General features: G+C 43.2%; 1 protein-coding gene across 2 annotated transcripts; it reads right to left on the bottom strand.

Annotated features, from left to right (window-relative positions):
- Nucleotides 1–2,476: 2,476 nt before the first annotated feature.
- SULT4A1 (sulfotransferase family 4A, member 1) lies at nucleotides 2,477–13,716 on the bottom strand. Of its 2 annotated transcripts, none has more exons than XM_010153528.1 (6): nucleotides 13,587–13,716; nucleotides 12,232–12,312; nucleotides 11,970–12,096; nucleotides 8,617–8,711; nucleotides 7,386–7,524; nucleotides 2,477–2,961 (listed from the first exon to the last, which is right to left on the bottom strand). In XM_010153528.1, the coding sequence occupies exons 1-6, from the start codon at nucleotides 13,647–13,649 to the stop codon at nucleotides 2,849–2,851; spliced, it is 618 nt and encodes a 205-aa protein (XP_010151830.1). In that variant the 5' UTR covers nucleotides 13,650–13,716; the 3' UTR covers nucleotides 2,477–2,848. The 2 variants fall into 2 exon arrangements, with proteins under 2 accessions (XP_010151830.1, XP_010151831.1); XM_010153529.1 differs by lacking the exon at nucleotides 2,477–2,961 and adding an exon at nucleotides 4,613–4,873 and having other exon boundaries at nucleotides 13,587–13,714.
- Nucleotides 13,717–19,260: the final 5,544 nt, after the last annotated feature.

The following is a 19,260-nucleotide window of genomic DNA, read 5'->3' as shown; positions in this document are numbered from 1 at the left end:
CTTGGTGTCATCTCCAAACTTGCTGTGGGTGCAGTCGATGCCATCATCCATGTCATTCTCTCCAGAGCCAATTTGGGGCACTTGGCCAAGGTGTCTCTCTGCGTACAGAGTCACGGTGACATTGGGCCGTCCCGAAAGATGGAGTTGCCAAAGTAGGAAGGACCTTACCACCTACAGGTTTTAATAGATTGAAATGCTTCCAAGGACCAGAGATCCAAAGGCAGAATTTCAGCATGGCTTATGCAGGAATGGGTTGTGACCAGACTTTCTTGGATGAATTTCACCTGACAGCACAGAAGGCAACAGTCACGGGGTAGGAAAGAACAGCTCTGGCTGAGGACAGGCGTCCTAGAAGCACACAGCAACTTTGTGGCCTAAACCGAGGAGCACCAGCACAGCAGTGGGTGCACGACAGATTGCCACGGAGGCTTTCCTCTCTACCACAGGGAAATGGGGTTTTTGGCCAAATCACCTGTTCCCTCTCCAGCCTGGTAGCTGGTGGCCCTCTGCCCAGGCTGTTTGGCATCGGCTCGTGTATACACCTGGCTGTAAAAACGTGGCCGTAAAACATTTTTGGCTTTGGGGGCCGGGGAGTGGTAAACTGCTGTAGCAAAGTAGACAGGCTGTGCCAGGGAACAGGAGTAGAATTCCCTGGTGTCTTCAGAAACATGAGAAGCCTTTTAGGCAGCCAGTAAGGATGCATTGCTCGCACTCCCTTGGGACTGAGCGATTAAGGTAGATTTTTGGTGCTAATGACATTTTCCTCCAGCTCTAACCTGCAGGAACTGTGGAGAGATGTTGCCTTCCTCTAGAAGGAAGGAATTCTACCCGTCTTCTCGCAGCCTGTCGTAGCTGTGGGGTTTGGGCTCCTGTGTAACAGAGAACAGAAGGGCTCCTCAGCACGGCGAGGCGTAGGCTGGAAGTGTGTAAAATCCTGCATGGATTGAACAGTGCCTGTATCATCCGCCACAATGCAAGAGCAAAGCAACACTGAAGTACTCTACCTGGTGGCAGACGCGTCCTCTTTCATACAGCGTGCACCCAGATGAAGAACTCGTTGCCATGGGATGCTGTCAGTGCCAACATGAGGGGAAGAAAACCCCGCTGAGGGCTACGAAGCGCAAAGATGCTCAGAGAGTCCTGTGCTCTCGCACAGGCTGCTGCCAGGGACAGCTCAGAGGGTCTGAGCTGGTCTCAAGGTGGGATGTGTGGGTAGGGGAGAGGATCACTGGCTTGTCCAAAGACTACCTGACCCCAGCAGGAGGTCTAGAAAATGAGCAAACCACAATGCATGGAACACATCTTTTATTCAATACGCAAGCAAGCACAGACGTATAATGTGTAGTGCTTAATAGTCATACAGTACTAAAAATATAAAAATAGAAATAAAATTTCACTGAAAGCATTTTCACTCACAAATATACAAGGAAAAGTGCTGTCAAGCCACATCATGCTACACCACTTGCCAGCTGCTGAACTGAGAGCTTGTTTTCCAACAGAACTGAAACGCTAAAAATCTGCTAGTCCTTCCTCACGGCTCTTGGTGAGCCTGAATATTTGACTAGCAAAAATGGGCCTCCTGCAGCTGAGAACCTAAAAAGCAGAGCTGTCATTACCTAACGGAACAACAAAACGATTCTAGAGAGCTTTACAGTGATAGTAGCCTGCTTCAGGCTGTTTGTGTACCTGTCGTAGAGAATAAGAAAAGAGAGAGAAATCAACGTGAATCCTGATTACAACCCAGACCACTCATGGCTAACAACTACCGAAACCGTATCCTGCGTGAATATTTGTGCAATACTCCCACCTGGTGGCATATGTTCAAAGGCTCTTCTGCGCTGCCCTCTGCTTACGCCAGCATGGGTGTTCACCTTCCACTTAGGTCTGGTGGTGTCCAGTTTGTAACCAGTAACCCAGTCTGGTTTACAAACCGTCAACAGAGCCAAGCGTCCTTAACTTTCAGTGGAAGTACAGGACGCCCAGCGCCTGCTCTTACCGTGTCTAACGGGTGAAACACCCATCTACACAGGGAAGTGAACAGGCTCGGACACTCGGATTCCTCACCAAAGTCCCTGCACCAGACCCTGCCCCGTTTTGATGAGAGTTGGGGGCTCAAGAAGCTTCTGTCTGCTGACCCTGGGCGTGGAGCTGAAGTTCACCCATCAGGAAGACAGCTGTGCGCTGCCATCCATGAAAGCAAGGGCGGGTTTGGGGATTAGAGTGACCATCGCAGCCGTGCTTCGTAACAAGGCCCGCCCCGCAGAGTATGCCAGTGCACAGAACCCACGCAAACGGCGCAGATGAGGGTGTGCAGAACCTAATGTGAACCCCATGTTGATCAGTGACTGTTTTGGAATGGGCTTTATTTATACTTGATATACCTGCTATAAAAATAAATGTGGCGATTAACCCCTGAGATCGTTCTAGCATACAGTTCTGGCCTGTTAACTTGTTTCCCTCTGAAATAATTCTTTTATTTGGTTTACGGACGTTTATTTAGGTTTTAGTGAAAAGCTTTTATAAAACACATTAAATAATCAATGTGGGGCTGAAAAGGTGTACATTCTAGTTGCATATATGATACATACCTCATACGTATATAGTACATTCCGTAACAGCTGAATATTCCAGTATTGTCTAGGAAGTTCTTGCACGTGGACAAAGGATTAAAATACCAGAAGATAAACAGCTGTTTAGGATCAAAGATAACTGTATCTGATATGGTTTACTTAGATTGTTTTTCTTTAAATCTTGTTACACATAATAGCTACAGTAGTTTGTCCAGCAGGTAATAAATGACCGCATAAAGCACTTCTAGCTATATTTGGATATCACGTGCATGCATCTTTTATAAATAAAAATCAAATGTGAGGTCACATTTTCCCATCTTCTGTTTATAAACTAAATCAAATTTCTCATTCATTGAAACAGTGAAGATGTCTTTCCATAGCCCAACTCGTCCTGCAACACAGAGAAGGAACACAAGTCAGAGAGCAGACGTAACAGGGCACCAAATACCTACAGTCTAACGGTGCAGGGCACAGAGTATCCTCTGAGATGCTGATCAGTCCTGCCTTTCATCGCAAGCTCCGTGAGACCTAAGGCTGTTCACTGTCTTACCCAATCCCCCTGCTATGACCCTTTCAGAGTAAATACCACACACCTCAGCATCTGCACCAGCCCAGTATTATTCAGGAAGAACTCCTGTTTCTGGGAGAGTTTGCTCTAGCCTTAATCAGAAATGCACACAGATTTTGGTTTGGGTATTCATTTAGAAGTGTATATCTGGTTTCAGTGCAAACTATGGCTGTTTCACAGCTAACAGTAATACATTTCAAAATGACTATACACTGGTTAGACAAGTATCCAACAGGTACACGGAGTATTAAACTGATTACTGAATTCTGCTTATTGAGATGCAATATCATCATGACTAATTTCTATTATTTTATGTTTACAGGTTTTACATTGCTCAGTATGGAGAGAATTATTTGTTCAATATGAGTGCCTAGATAATATCTACAGAAGAGAACGAATGCCATGCACCCAGTTTGGTCCATTTTAATTTCATACACAAATAGGAAGCTTTTGTAGGATGCAGTATGGACTCTGAACACTTCTTCCTTGCATGAAGTATTCTTCTGCTCCACTGAACCCAACAATTTACATTGCTCAGTATGGAGAGAATTATTTGTTCAATATGAGTGCCTAGATAATATCTACAGAAGAGAACGAATGCCATGCACCCAGTTTGGTCCATTTTAATTTCATACACAAATAGGAAGCTTTTGTAGGATGCAGTATGGACTCTGAACACTTCTTCCTTGCATGAAGTATTCTTCTGCTCCACTGAACCCAACAAGCAACATAATTGCTGAACCCATCAGTCCAAGGCTGTGACCCCTTAACCACTGTTTCACTGCAGTCCACCATTTATTTAACTCCAAGTCAGGCAGGGTTACTGGTTGGTGAATAAGCCCCATGGAGCAACCAGACTGAGAGGCACAACTCTCTTCTCATTTATGCTGGATATAAATAAAGACAAAATCTAGGCTTGTTCAACTGGAATAAATGAAAGGAGAATTGGGACTGTGCTACCAGAGAGTTTAATCTTAACAGCAAGAACAAAACTACATGCAGGGAGCTTAATTATGCATTTGATGCATAAGAAGAATACCCATTTAATTTAATTACCATTGCTTTTATGCAGCAACTCTACAACTGAGTCCAAAGACAAAGCCGTCTGAAACATCTACAAATTACATATTAACATGGTGGTGTAGTGCGTGTGGCAAGGGCTGTTTTACGAGATCAGGGGTTTCCTATAACTCCTAAAAGTATGATAACACTCTGGTTTGTTTTCAGGACCCCAAAGATCCTAAGAACCCGAAACTGACTGAAAATGCATAATTTATTGTTTTCAACAAATTTCTCCTGTCTCAAAAAAAGATTTCAGAAAATGCCTGCAACCACAAACATCTGACACTGATTTCAGTTTTGCTCTGGCAACTATGGTTGCATAAAGTACAGCATGAAACACAAAAGCTTGTATTTCTCTTTCAATAACGATAAGAAAATGTTTTCTTCCTCTGCTCGGGAAATGCAAGCCTTTTATTTCTGAATCTCCCTAACAACACGTATGGACAAATGACAAGTTTTATAAAGGACAAACACAGTGGATTATTTGTAACATCTTTTTTTTTTTTACCATATGAATTGATAGCTTGTCAAAAAGTCACCCACCTGGTTTATGATTTGAATCATGCAACTGTGTAAATTATGATGTGATAAGAGTCAAATACAAGTAACATATCTAATCACTGGTCTGCTTTCACAGCAGCTCAGGGTTATCTTCAGAGTAAAGATCAATGTGCTAAAAGAAAAAAACAAATGAAGAACTAAAATAAAGCAAAATAATAAAGTAAATGTAACTAATGACAAATTAAAAATATTTGAAACAAATTACAACAAGCTGTCATGTTATTGCCACCATTCTTTGTCACAGAAACAAACAGAGAAGGAACAAAGCACCGTTAATGAAGCTGCATTCTGAAGTAACAAAATATTGTAAAAGCCAGAGACAGCAAACAAAAGAAATTCAAAATAAGGATATTTTAATAAAAAGCACACAGTGAACAAATGGCAAAATATCACATTAACTGCTGTAGCTCCCTTCCTTCTCTGTTATGAACTGGGGGCTTCTTTTCGAAAGATCTGTAGACGGTGTAAATACAAGGCTGTGCCCCTCGACGGGGAGTTTGCAGGCTCCACTACAAACAACAACCACTAACGCCACGTACGGAACGGCGCATGCGGCAAAAGTGGGCATCGCCCCCTTTCCCTGGATGGAGATGGACTGGCCAGTGGCCACAGGAGCTGACCCTGCTGCCTGAGGAAGGTCTCACCAGCAGCTCTGTCACCTTTACTCTTGTTTCACAACCACCTTTCTGGCTTTCACTGGGCAAGGAGAGGGCGTTGGGCCGGGAGTGCCCATAGGAATCTGGTTTCCAGGCCCTACTGTCGTAACTGGAGTGTACAGCCCCCACAGAACCTGCCAAGAGCCTTTCCACACCAGGCGTGCAAAGTCACAGGTAAGAAGCAAGGAGGTGTGAGCAATGGCTTTTTTCCAAGTACAACATCCCAAATGGTTTGTGCCAACATACAAACAGGACACGTTATGCTGGGTCAGTTACTCTGACAACAGTCTGAGCTGAGTAATGGAAAACTGGCACGAAGGCAGTACAGAATACCAGAGAACCTGCTTCATGGGAAGGCAAACTTGCTTGCAAACAAACCTGAGTGTTGGCAAAATTACAGTTTGACTGATTAAAGGTGAATGCAAAGAAACAACAGGCTTTCGTAAGGCATGTGATTTTAGTGTTAGTTTTGGGTTTTTTTAACAGAACTGTGAAATGTCAACAAAAGGCACAATAAATGAATAAGCAACTGGCTAACTCAGAATTAGCAGTCAAGAAGGACTGACGATATTTGATATTTTTATCAGAGATTTGAAAATAATTATAAAAATCACAGCTGATACAATTTACAGATCACATGAAGTGATGTAGTGTGGAAAGGGCTCCCACACAGAAACCTAAAAACAAAGTATTCCGGTCACGATCCCTGAGTGAGGGACAATAACCTGTAAATCACTGCCTCTGAAAAGATGTTGTGGTCACGATAAACACATGCTTAGCTTATGATGCTGTATCAAAAAGTGGTAACATGGCTACAGATGGACATACAGGGAGAGGGAGAGAGAAAGTTCCAATTAAAACTTGATTAAATTAGTGGATAACGTGATTTTATGTCTGGATAAGGCACTTGTGAGGCTGATACAGGAATTGTCCATCTTGACCTTATCCCTTCATTTTTAGAAAGAGCCATTAAGTGCTGTAAAGCAGCCTACAGAAAATAATTTCAGGGAGACTTATTCAGTTCACTCTTTTATGCTTATCAGAAAGACAACTGAGAAAGGACTTGATTTCTTGACATTATCAAAGGATATGCTAGAGGGGGACTTTTTACAAGGGCATGTAGCAACAGGACAAGGGGTAACAGGTTTAATTTGAAAGAGGGGAGATTTGGATATCAGGAAGAAGTTCTTCCCGGAGAGGGTGGGGAGGCACTGGGACAGGTTGCCCAGAGAAGCTGTGGATGCCCCATCCCTGGAAGTGTCCAAGGCCAGGCTGGACGAGGCTTGGAGCAACCTGGTCTAGTGGAAGGTGTCCCTGCCCATGGCAGGGGGGGTGGAACTGGATGGGCTTTAAGGTCCCTTCCAACCCAAACCATTCTGTGATTCTATGACAGATGTATCAACAGATCAAAGGGCACTTCAGGTTCCTAAAGAAAGACCTCAGAGTAAACATCTAGAAGCTAAGTACATTTTAAATGGCTGAGGTAGACAATTAAAAGAAAAAGCTCATAAGGAAAGCTACAGGTCCTTGCCATTTATGCCTTCAAATAAGAATTATCTGCCACTCTACAAAATCTGATACAATTGAAAACAAGGCTTAGGCAAGGATAAACTGTTCGAAATTGCATGGGCTTTGACATGCCAAAGGTAAGAAGGATCAGTGCAGCCTTCTCAGCATGAATCGCTCAGTCCGTTGAAGTAAGCCAAAGACTGACTCTAACAAACAGAGAGGTTTGCATGGTGTTGGATATACACTGTTCATCTTGGGTGTTTCCATCCTTTTTAGTTAGTTCTACCTGACTTTATTTCAAAACAAACCCACCCCCAAATTGCACCACCAGTCAGTTACCTCCCACCATTTACCCAGCAATATTTTGCCAATATCTTAACTTGGTAACCTCCACGCTGTGTTGCCAGCTGCTTCTTGCAATTTCCACAATAAGAGTTCTACTGTGGGTTTTAAACGTACCCCTGCCAACGGGAAGTGCTTCTGCATTACAACACTGATCAATGAGCTGATGGCAGTGTTCCACCATGGATTCCAACTGTGCTTTGTCATAAGAAACTCCCAAGAACCTCACCAGTTGCTCAACCATTGTTGCTAGGTCCTGTAAGAGAGTATGTAAAGAGTTTATTTTAAATTACCTTTTTTAATGAGTTTAAAAATTTCAAGGTGAGTTATATCCTGATGAGTGGGAAAAACACAAATGCAGAAGTCAGACAAACACCACTGTCTTATAATTTTGCCACCTTCCAAACCGTTGATTTATATATCCAAGAACTCCAGGGTTCCTTAGTAAGGCTTCTGGAGTTGCAAGGACACAACAGCAACGTTCATCAGGAAGCAGAAAGCTACTGTGAAGCTACCAGCTTTTGGCAGCCTTCTTCAACAAGCACAGCTAGAAACAAGTCATTATCCAAAATCACGGCTTTGAAATAAGTTTGACTAAACCTTTTTAGTTATTCTGATTGTATTACATCATCTTTTAGCATCCCACTCCATCAGAAGGTTGAGTAAAGCTGAAATTATAATTTACTCGGCTTTGCTGAGTTCTACCCTCATTTTGCCTTTCTGCAGGTGTAAAGGCAGAAGCTGGGTTTTTCCTGTTTGCATTCATTTTCCAGTCAAATACACGTTTTGAAGTATTTTCATTAATTCTCAAAAATATATTATTGCAATAGGAAATGGAAAACAATGTTCTATTAATTATTTCCACTAAATTTCTGACAAAAAATAGAGTGGATGTGATAGGCAGCACACTATAAGGACCCAATAATTATGTTCACCTGATGCCTCACAGTCATTCCTAATGGTTTTCAACATTGATTCACAGAGGACAGTAAGAACCACCAAATAATCAGAATAAATGCCAAATACCTAGGATAAAACACGGATGATACACCCTTTTTCTCATTGATACCACACGCACAGCAAGGCATTTCTTTCAAATGGCTGCGGGGGGCAGAGCGTAGCAAGCACTGAACAGTTACAAATCCCTGCCTTCTCTGGGAGAAATTTAGTGCCTATGGATGCACGCAGATTCCTGAGTACATCTATGAAACTGCTGATGTTCACAGAAGCTATTGAATGCCAGCGCTTAAAAACGGTATCAGAGAACAGGGAGCCAATTTCTGTACTTTATGTATTTTAAACACTACGATGCTAAACATAAAATACCTTTTTGCTACATCTAACCTACCTTATGCATATCTTCATACTTGAGAAAAAGCACATTGGCATCCATATGGTGTTCCCAAAACTCTTGCACATGTTCAAACCACGAGCCATATCCTACTACAAAGACATTATGATTGGCATGAAGAAAATGAACACTTTTGTTATTAATCCCTCTTCAAAAAAAAAAAAGAAAAAAAGACGACAAATAAATTAACTGGAGTGGTTCATAGCCCCAGGAGAACTGTGTCTGGTTTTGACCCATTGCCATGCACTGCAAGAAACTTAGTTAAAAAGGAGTTTTCTATCAGTTTGGAATATTCCAGAGAACTAACTTAACAGGAAGATAAAATGTTCAACTGAAAATGCCACCATGTTTCACGATGGACATCCTGGAGCTCAGAATTAACAATGCCCACTGAACAGAAAGTGAGCCAAAATAAGTATCACACAGACAGCTTTGCAGAAGGCAAATTTTCAGTGGCTCCAACCTGTGAGAATCCTGCAACTAACCTATCACACTGCAGCTTCCTTCACTTCGAAGCTAGATATAGCAATCGTGGAAAGATCCATAGAGCATCCTCTGTTACAAGTGAAGAATTGCTAACAATCATTGTCCTTTCCTAATTAAACAAGTATTGAGGAAACAGACCTATCAAAATGCTTCATGGTCATTCCCAAAAACTTAGGATGTATTGACGGCATATTCTATTTATATTACATCTATTGCCCACCCTCCCACCCCTCTCACTCCCAATCTACAACTATTCCCTTCTATTGTTATTTGCTTCCACACAACTTCTCTAGTGGTGCCAGAACACCGTTTCACTATTAGCAGTTGTCTCGATCACACGACAAATCCAGACTACCACCAGATGCCTACGGGGTGCTGAGCGCTCCTGAAAGCTGGGCCTGACGTGCTGGGGTTCTCCCCACGCATCACAGGCTGTGAGCAGGGCCAGCATGGAGGGCTGACAATGACGCAAAGCTCCTGCACACCAGGAGCCGCTTCTCTTCCATTCCCCATACCTGTTGTGTGGGGTTTAGGGCTTGAAGAGAAGCTGAGGGGGGCTTGTGCTCCAGCACTGCTCAGGCAGTGGTTACTGCAAGTCTTAACCCTCCCCCCAAAACTTTCCTCCTTTGCTTTTCACTTCTCTGATAAAGTCTACATTTGCACTGATGTAGGTTAATTTATGTGTCTAGCAGAGGTTCAGATGCTGGTATTTATTATCTAGATGTTTTTGCTGCCAATATTACCAGAAAGGCAACTCCAAGAAATGCGTTCTGCATGGTTTTTTGTTGCCTGTGATAAGTTCCCCCAAAGTCCTTCAAATAATCAAGGAGGGAATTAAGCAAATATGGTGAGCAGTTCTTCATATTCTTTCCCAATATTTTTTTTTGATCCATTTTATCTTTTCAGGAAAGCAGCCACAGAAAAATATTGAACTGGTTATTTTTTTATTTTGAAGCCACCTTTTCCCTTAGAAAAAACTGTTTAAGTTTGGTAAATGGAACACTTTCAATGGACAAAGAGGTCAGTTTCATATGAAAATTATTTTAATCAGCTGTCTCATTTTTAATTTTTTTAAAAGTATTGGAAAAATCTTGGGTTTTGTTGTTCCCATTCCATACACCCCCAAAGAAACTCGCACATGAAACTAGCACACCAGTCACATAAAAATTACTCCTCTCTGCTCTTAATGGTACAGGGCAAGAATACACTAAGATAACATTAGCAGAGTTTACCTATGTAAAAAACTCCCTTAAGCTTAAGAGGATAATGCCGATTAGCACATTCAAGGCTAATCCCTATCCAACTGTAAGCTCTCAAACAATACAGCTAACACGCACTGAATTCGTTTCAAGACAGCCAGGTATAAGGAGGGGTAAAAAGAACGGGATTGTCCATGCTCCTCCCCCTAGCATCACTGCCCCTTGTGAAGGTTTTGTTGCTGCTGCATTGCTTCCACTTGATGCAAACATTTAGCTAAGTTTACTGTATTACAAAACACTCGTTTTGCACAATTATGGACACAGAACATGCTGGGATGTTTTACTGGCTCTGGGAGGTTGTGATACGTCAGCTAACTGCTATAAGATGGAGAAATAAATAACTCCTGGGATACCTATATGAAAGAGTACAGAACCTTCCTCCTGTCTTGCAAGGCCTTCTAATGTGTCTTTCATGTGTCTCCTGCCTAAAAGTTCCCGATCCTGGGATACAGACACCCCATTCTCAGGGAGCACAGAAGTAGAAGCTGAAGGTGGGCTGGAATGGAAGGAGAGCGTTCACCCTCACTGCACAGACTTGCAGGAGAAAACAGCAAAGGTTTTTAAGGCCTATTAAGTAACCTCCACTGGTAGGCTTTTCCCTTTAGTGTCGTACAGCTCCTTTAGCAACAACTCTACCAAACTCCAGGTTGAAGGGAAGTTGGCTGCACTAGATCTAGAGGAGATCCTGCTCTCAGAACACAAGGTACCCGGTGAGTTCTCAGCGTCACATTAAGGCATCACAGAGAAGATTCTGTAGAAAAACAGAAGGCAGTAAAGTTTTTTTTTCCTCTTCCTAGCTAGAAAGTGTGGCAATCCATTGGCAAAAATCCCCGTGGCAGTCAGTTATGTGAGAACACACGAGGCTTGACCTCCCTGTAAGCCTACTGAGCTAGTGCAATGTTGCTCCTTAAGGCAGTGCAGCCCGAGTGGGAACATGGAGGGGGCGTGTGTGTGCCATGAAACAGCCCCTGCTCAAAGGAGTTACTGGGCGGGCAGCTGATGAGCTGGGGTAGAGCAGGTTATTGTATGGCCATCATAGTGGTGTATTTTTCCGACAGACAGCAGCCTGCAACTGCCTTCTTACTCACTCACTGGTCTACTCCAGATCAACCTCATGCAAACTAGAGATTTTTGTGTGTTAACTGGTATCTTACTAGGGACAAATCTTGAGGTTCTGGGATAAAATAAAAATATTAAAGAAATTACCAGGGGAAAAACCCTTGAGGAACAGAATGATCCCCCAGAAGTAGCTAAGCACAGTGAGTTACAACTGAAATCAAATGGTGCTGGGAACATCCACCACTTTTCACAAGGTACCTGGTTCCTTGCAACCTGAACTTTTAACAGAGGGGGCGAGCTTTGTCTGAGCCAAGTAGAACACTGCTGAGCCCATGGGGTCAAATACTGTAAGGCAATGATTTACAAGGCACGAACCACAGTTTGCATGGACAAATCTAAGTCCACGCAGCACTGTAACTGTAGCAACCTCCTTGCTGTATATGCAAAACCAGTGCACCTTTATCCAGTTCATTTCTGTACTTGCAGAAGCAATGTAGAGGTGAAAATAAATGTGTAACAGCATGTGCAGAGAGAACAGCTCCTTACACTTGTCATTCATAAACCTCCTGCAGAACTCCTGAAACGTTCCTCTGTAGCTCATGGTCCTTAGGGAGCGGTGAAACTGGTAATAAGACACCACCAGGTCTTTGGGGTTGCGAGCCATGTATATTACCTACGACAGCCGGGGGAAAAACAAAGTAAATCGTCATATTGAAAGCTTCCCAACTCTCCACCCCGCCATTTCCCAAAGCACTTGAACAACTGCTGTCAATCTAATTAAACAAACATTATTTCATTTCCTTTTTACCTTTGAATTGCCATTATGGAGGTCTGAAGGCAAAAACCGGTATGGTAGGTGGCTTTTTATAAGGCGAGGAGATGTCAGTTCCTAAAACAAAGCAGACAGAAACCTTTCTTATTGTGCATTAGTTTTTGGCACATCCAGAGCTGTCATGAACTGTCACACTTGAAGTCCTTTACTGTGCTGAGTCACATTCATAAATTCACTTCTTTAATTAACAGGGGTCTGGGACTAGAAATGGGGTCGGGGAGTTACACCTGGTTTTAAATATCAAAAGGCTGGATAACATGTTGGGATTTTTTTTATATCACACCCCCCCCCCCCCCCTTTTCAAAATACTTCCTTTTCTAGGACCTTCTTAAGAAAACAGTGTAATAGCTGAAGATTCTTAGTCTCAAACTTTGTTGCCAGTGATGCTTCCACTAAAATTCCTTGAAAAATAGTGTAAGTTAAAAACTGCACAAATCCATACTGGATCAATTTGCTAGCACACAGTACCGATACCAACATCTAGTCTCAAACTCAACCTCTCACTACGGCCACCGCTTACATGCGTCAAGGTAGCACTGAGGTCTCAGGGGACTGGGCACCACGCAGACAAAAACCAAACCAACCTCTGACTCCTAAATACTCTCAGCATGAAGTAGGCTGATGCTGCAGTAGTCAGTGACCAGAAGCAGCTTAAAACTATGGGTGCCAGCCTTCGGTAGCTCAATTCAGCCAGCACTGTCGCTGTTCTAAGAGGGAGCCCAGTATTTTGCCTAATTATTTTGCCTAATAATTCCAATATATACTGCCTGTATCCAAGGCAGTTAGAGCAATGACAGGATCACACTCATGCCATGCCACTAGTCTGAGTGATTATGCATGAAATTATTTCCACATGATTAAGAATATTCCAGAGTGCTCAAACTACACCTACAGAGTCTGTAGGTCCACAGATCCTGGATCTCTAAAGGATTTAGATGTGTAAATGCAGAGCAGTGGGCCTACAGATCCATAGATCTCTGTATTTGTAGGTCCTCTTTTGCAAATTCAGGGAAGGGATCAAAGCAAATCTGCCTTATTTGGGCAGCCTTCTGTTTAGGTAAGCAAGGGAGGCCTGGAACTTTTATTCAGGAAACCAATTGCCAAACTACTTAGGACATGGAGAAACATCTCCTTAAGTATTTAACAGAGTATAACAGAGCTTAATAAAAGCTGTTTTAAAATAAGCTAATAATACTCTAAATCATTCCAACAAACTGAGCAAGTCCAGTGACGGAAAGGACAAGGACACGGGATGAAATGAAGTGATAAACACGGAAACAAGCAAAAAAGATACCCAAATGCTGAAAGACTTTCTTGGTAATAAATTGTACCTTGATGATGTCCAGACCAGGCTGAGGGTACTCTAGGACTGGAAGTTGTTCATCTATATTCATTAGTCCAATCTCATCTGGATCAGCTCCCTGACTCACTAGATATACCACTTCCTGTAGCAAGCCTGTGCCTGCATAAACCAAACAATGAAAGAGAACAGATTGTATTACAGTTCTTATCTAAACAGAAGCACATGAAGGGAGACCGAGACATAAAAATAATAATAACCTTTGTCCTTAACAATCTGCTGTGAACTAAATTGATAACTACTGTTTTAACGCAGCACGTCTGCTCCCATTGTTTTATCTCAAAGACATGAAGATCCCCTTTCACCTAAAGTATCCGAGATTTTTCCTCGGTAATAATTTAAACACATTTCTGTCTCCTAATCATTTTATCTGTGAACTGGAAAACATTTTATATATACCAAGTTTTTCCACTGTGAATGTTAGCTAGGCAAATACTACTACTTCCATCTTAAAAATAGAAAGGAAAAAAAAAAAAAGAGGCAGACAAAGATCATCCAAGCTCATAAAATGCATTAGCAGCCATACTGGGAGACTGCCAGTGTCCCCCATCTTAAATTGTAGTCAATTCTACTGTTGTGCAATGCTTTGAGAGTCTATTTATACCTCCGTGTTACGGACTGGATAAACCACTGAACGCATCAATGCACAGCCTGTTAGTCATAAGCTTGAGAGGCCCCAATTATGTTCATGTCCCCAGTCCAAGGACATTTACAAAGCAAGCATGAGGTATTACAGCCATAATGACTGTGCTTTGGAAAATTAATAGGTGTTCCAAATAGAATTTTGAACAGGGCTACTATTTCAAATGACTTCACAATCAGGCAGGTAGGAAACCCTCAGAACAGGCAAACAAAGGTTCAGAGATACCTGAGAGAGGCTTATGAAGAGAAAGGCATGGGCTTTTGAGAAGATGGAGGAGCAGAATGAGGAGAGACCAAAGCAGGCTAGCAGGGAAGGGACCCCACAGCTCAGATAAGTTACACGGGCATGTTTTGTATGAACTGCCTATGTTGTTCCAGCACAAAGAAAACCAGTGTATCATTATTCAGGGTTTTTCTAATCTGGGCTAGGAAGAGTTAAAAAGCTGACATACTTTAGAGGCTGGTTAGAGAGAACACAGCCTGGACACAATGCGAGAGAACACAGGTCCCCAAGAATTGCTTTGGAGAGGAAATACTTTAAGATTCCTGTTTCCTGACTGATAGGTGGTTAAATTAAAATGGCTTGGGAAAAGAGAAATTTTTACATTATCATCACCCGCAGAGACAGCTGTCACAGACTTAATCCACACTTGCCCTTGAGGCTGTTCACTCCACATTTTTAAGTCCAGGCATATATTTTGTACATTAAAATTAAGATACATGTGGTACTTCACTATCAGTCCTTGTGACTATAGATGAGCACAACCCTTGTTCTCATTAAATATATATTCTGACAAGAGACACCCTGGTTTTCCATAATTTATTTCTGTATTTCCAATTCTGCCTGCAAAGGAAAACACTATTACAGCAACCTCGCTCCATGAAAGGAAAAGGAATAACTATATGGGGATAAAACACACCACCAGGACTGTCTAGTTTTTCTTGACTCATCTGCTCTCTAAGCAAAAAGAAGCCATAGAATCACAGAATCGTTTGGGTTGGAAGGGACCTTAAAGATCACCCAGTTCCAACCTCCCTGCCATGGGCAGGGACACCTTCCACTAGACCAGGTTGCTCCAAGCCTCATCCAGCCTGGCCTTGGACACTTCCAGGGATGGGGCATCCACAGCTTCTCTGGGCAACCTGTCCCAGTGCCTCCCCACCCTCTCCGGGAAGAATTTCTTCCTGATATCCAATCTAAACCTCCCCACTTTCAATTTAAACCCGTTCCCCCTTGTCCTGTCACTACAGGCCCTTGTAAAAAGTCCCCCCCAGCTTCCTTGTAGCCCCTTCAGGCACTGGAAGGTGCTATAAGGTCTCCCCGGAGCCTTCTCTTCTCCAGGCTGAACAAGCCCAACTCTCCCAGCCTGTCCCCATAGCAGAGGGGCTCCAGCCCTTGGAGCATCTTCGTGGCCTCCTCTGGACTCGCTCCAACATCCAGTGGAGGCCATCTCCACCATGCCTCTGAATACAGAAGGGCCACAGGGTTGAGGCAGAACTACGCTGAACCTTCAGAAGAGCGGCATTGTTCCCTACCAGCCCTCTGCAAAGTCCACCAGATAAGTAGGTGAGGGCCAGGGAGCACAGCCCCCATGGCCTTACCTAGTTCTGCTCAGACCCACGGCCATGTGCTGGGTTTGGTTCGACCACGAGCAGATCCACGGAGCACTGCAGAGAGAGAAAACGATACAGTGTAGGAGGCATGGGGAAGAAGGGTTCTGCTTCAGAAGGAAGTGGGCATTTGCAAGCTCACTGTCTTCATCTAAATGTGCTTCCATCAAAGCCAGTGATTAACTGAAGAGTAATGCTGGGCACATGGCAGGTACCCAAGGTAGAAAAACCAAAATCTCCATCAAAACACCACTTTAAATCTGTGAAGCGCAGTGCTAATTATTAGCATGCACATACACAAATTACTGTAGCTTTGTACGTAATGCTGCACATGTTCCAATTCACTCAGCAAACAGTATTCCTGCAGCACCTCTTCTACAAAGGGGAAGACTGCAAGCTGGCAGTTTAGATGTCTGGCTTCTGGCCAGTCAGCAGGTTAGGATTTCTCCTCCACACACCTGCAAGTAGGACCACTGATCCTGAATTCTCCCACCCGTGAATTCTGTGCTAGCTTTCACTTCGGAGAAATACATTACCCTGATTTTCTTCTGCATTAGCACTCAGGTCACTCTGCTTAGGATTTTCAGGGTCTTAATGCAAATGAAAAATAAGGATTTAATTTTTGAGGGCACTGTAATTTTTTTTTAACTTGACACCCTTAATCAATGACCATTTATCCCACACACACATTCTCAAAAGCCCCATATAAAGAATTATCAAACTGATCTCCTGTTTAAAAAAAAATCCAAAACACCACATGCTTATCTGGCTAAAAAGAAAAGTAATAGTATAATACCTCTTCACATCTCTACTGGGATGAAAACCAACTCAAATTAAATTACAGATAACAGATTTAAATGTTCTTTTGGTTTAGAAATGATGGCTTAACCTAGGAACAGAAAAATGGCAGTCCAAATTCCAGACCCAGATGCCAAGACAAGATTTTCAAGGCCCTAGGAACGTCAGGTGGCTTTCCAGCTGACCAGGGTACCGTACCTATGCACTTATGAGAGGCCCAGGCCTAGATGGAGCTAGCAGAATTTATTAAATTTGCTACCGTGAGAGGTGAATGCGAGTCTTGTGCTGTAGCCTCAATTCCTCATCTGCATATACAGCATGCAGAAATTGACCCTTTGAGCCAATTAACTTCAACTGATGCCTGGAGAGATGTGCAAGAACCATCACCTTAGAGGTGAAAGCTACAGCAAACTGCTGAAACAGAGATTTCCAATGGAGAGTATGGGAATAACCTCCAACAATCCCACTCTACCACAAAACATGGACAGATCTAAATGCCACAGAAACTCTTAGTAAAAGGGACAATGATGATACATGTTGGAGAAAAAAAGATGAAGATTAAAAAAATAAATAAATATGCATAACTTTTATGCTTCCTAAATTTCTCGTCTGGTTGCCAGCAATGATTTATTGTCACTTGAGGGTTCACAGATTCACAGAGTGGAAGAGGTTAGAAGGGACCTCTAGAGATCATCTAGTCCAACCCCCCTGCCAGAGCAGGATCCCCTAGAGTAGATCCCACAGAAACAAGTCCAGGGGCTTTGGAAAGTCTCACCACCTCTCTGGGCAGCCTGTTCCAGTGCTCTGTCACCCTCACAGGGAAGAAGGGTTTCCTCGCATTCAGGTTGAATCTTCTGTTTTCCAGTTTATGACCACTGCCCCTAGTCCTGTCACTGGACACCACTAAGAAGAGCCTGGCCCCATCATCCTAACACCCACCCTTTAGATATTGATAAGCATGGATAAGATCCCCCCTCAGCCTCCTCCAAGCTGAACAGACCCAGCTCTCCCAGCCTTTCCTCATGTGGAAGGTGCTCCAGTCCCTTCACCATCGCAGTGGCCCTGCGCTGGGCCCTCTCCAGGAGCTCCTTGTCCTTGTTGAGCTGAGGAGCCCAGAACTGGACACAGCACTCCAGGGGAGGCCTCCCCAGTGCAGAGCAGAGGGGGAGGATAACTTCCCCTGACCCGCTGGCCACAGTCTTCTTAATGCACCCCAGGATAACACTGGGCTTCTTGGCCGTGAGGCACACTGTTGGCTCATGGTCATCCTGTTACGCACTTTAAGTGAAATTAAAAGATTAGGTCACTAAGTGGAAAAAGCTAGCATGTACACATATGAAGCCAAGGTTTTTTTGGAGACAATTGATGTATCTTGTGTATCTCTAGTATTTTCCATCATTCTCTCCTTGCGTTGCTGAATGCATGCACAGGTTCGGTCATGCCTCACTTGGGATGGTACAGAAAGAGTAAACAGTCACTGACAAACAAGATAAATGTGTCAGCCTGTGGGCATGAGGCACCAGATGCAACATTCTTAAGTACCCAGCAATTCCACCCTTCCTTGTTCCAGCTGCAGCAGATCCCCAGCAATTTGAAAGCATGCTAGTTGGGCTGTCCTTTTCCATGATGCCCTGCAATGCACAGAAATCAGGACTCATTAAGAATCCTATCACCCCCACAGCAGCCTCTGTGATGAAAAGGAACTCTTCATTTGTACTCTTTTTCATGGCCAATGCTCAGCAACAACAGCAAAATCGGTTCATGACCGTACTGCCTCTGCTTATCAGTAAGCGTCACGACTGCAGCAGCAACCACGCAGCACTGCAAGACAGCCAAGACTTTTCAAACACCACAGCTACCCCTTTCTGCATTAGATGTCCTTTAACATCAAATTTAGTCTCTGTAGGAGGGCGAAGTATTCTTTATGCAGCTGTTCTCTGGCTCCTCTTACTACTTACTGGCTGCTGTCACACTCCCACACAGCCACTGAACCTCACAGACTCAGTCAAAGTGGAGTGGCAGATACAAAGCCACAAATTCCCGGCAAAGTGGAGTGGCAGACACAAAGCCACAAATTCCCTGTGAGATTTTTCTTCCCTGCATGGTTTCCAATGTAGTTTATTTCACCTTTCTCCTCTCCATCTCAGCTGACATGGGACAAACCTGCAGCTCAAGGTCTTTGGTATATTCGTTTTATTCAACCCTTGTTTGGAAACCACATGGAAAAATAAAATAAATACTAATCTTAGTTTTAACGTTCTTCTAGCACTCCTAATCGGTTGCACTTCATTTGATCTACCAATGCTTGATCAAGTTTCAGCTAACACAATGAAACAGACCCATATGACTCATTTTATAGCACTGGTAGATGCAAGTGCTCATTAAAACTGAAAGTTTCAGAAAGGACTGAATATTCATTCTTTAAGATAGGGGCATGTAGGCCAAGTAAAAGGGGCCCAAGCTCAAAAGCGATTTGCCAAGGGAGTCAGTGGGATGCGAGCAAACTAAATTCGGACCACCTGAGACTGATGGCAACAGCTCAAATAAGACTGGATTCAAAACAACTGTTAACTGATCAATTTCCAATAATCTTC

Source organism: Eurypyga helias, unplaced genomic scaffold, assembly GCF_000690775.1.
Source record: "Eurypyga helias isolate BGI_N326 unplaced genomic scaffold, ASM69077v1 scaffold13226, whole genome shotgun sequence".
NCBI lineage: Eukaryota > Metazoa > Chordata > Aves > Eurypygiformes > Eurypygidae > Eurypyga > Eurypyga helias.
The sequence above is the reverse complement of the archived record's forward strand: the minus strand, read 5'-3'. Positions and strand labels throughout refer to the sequence as shown.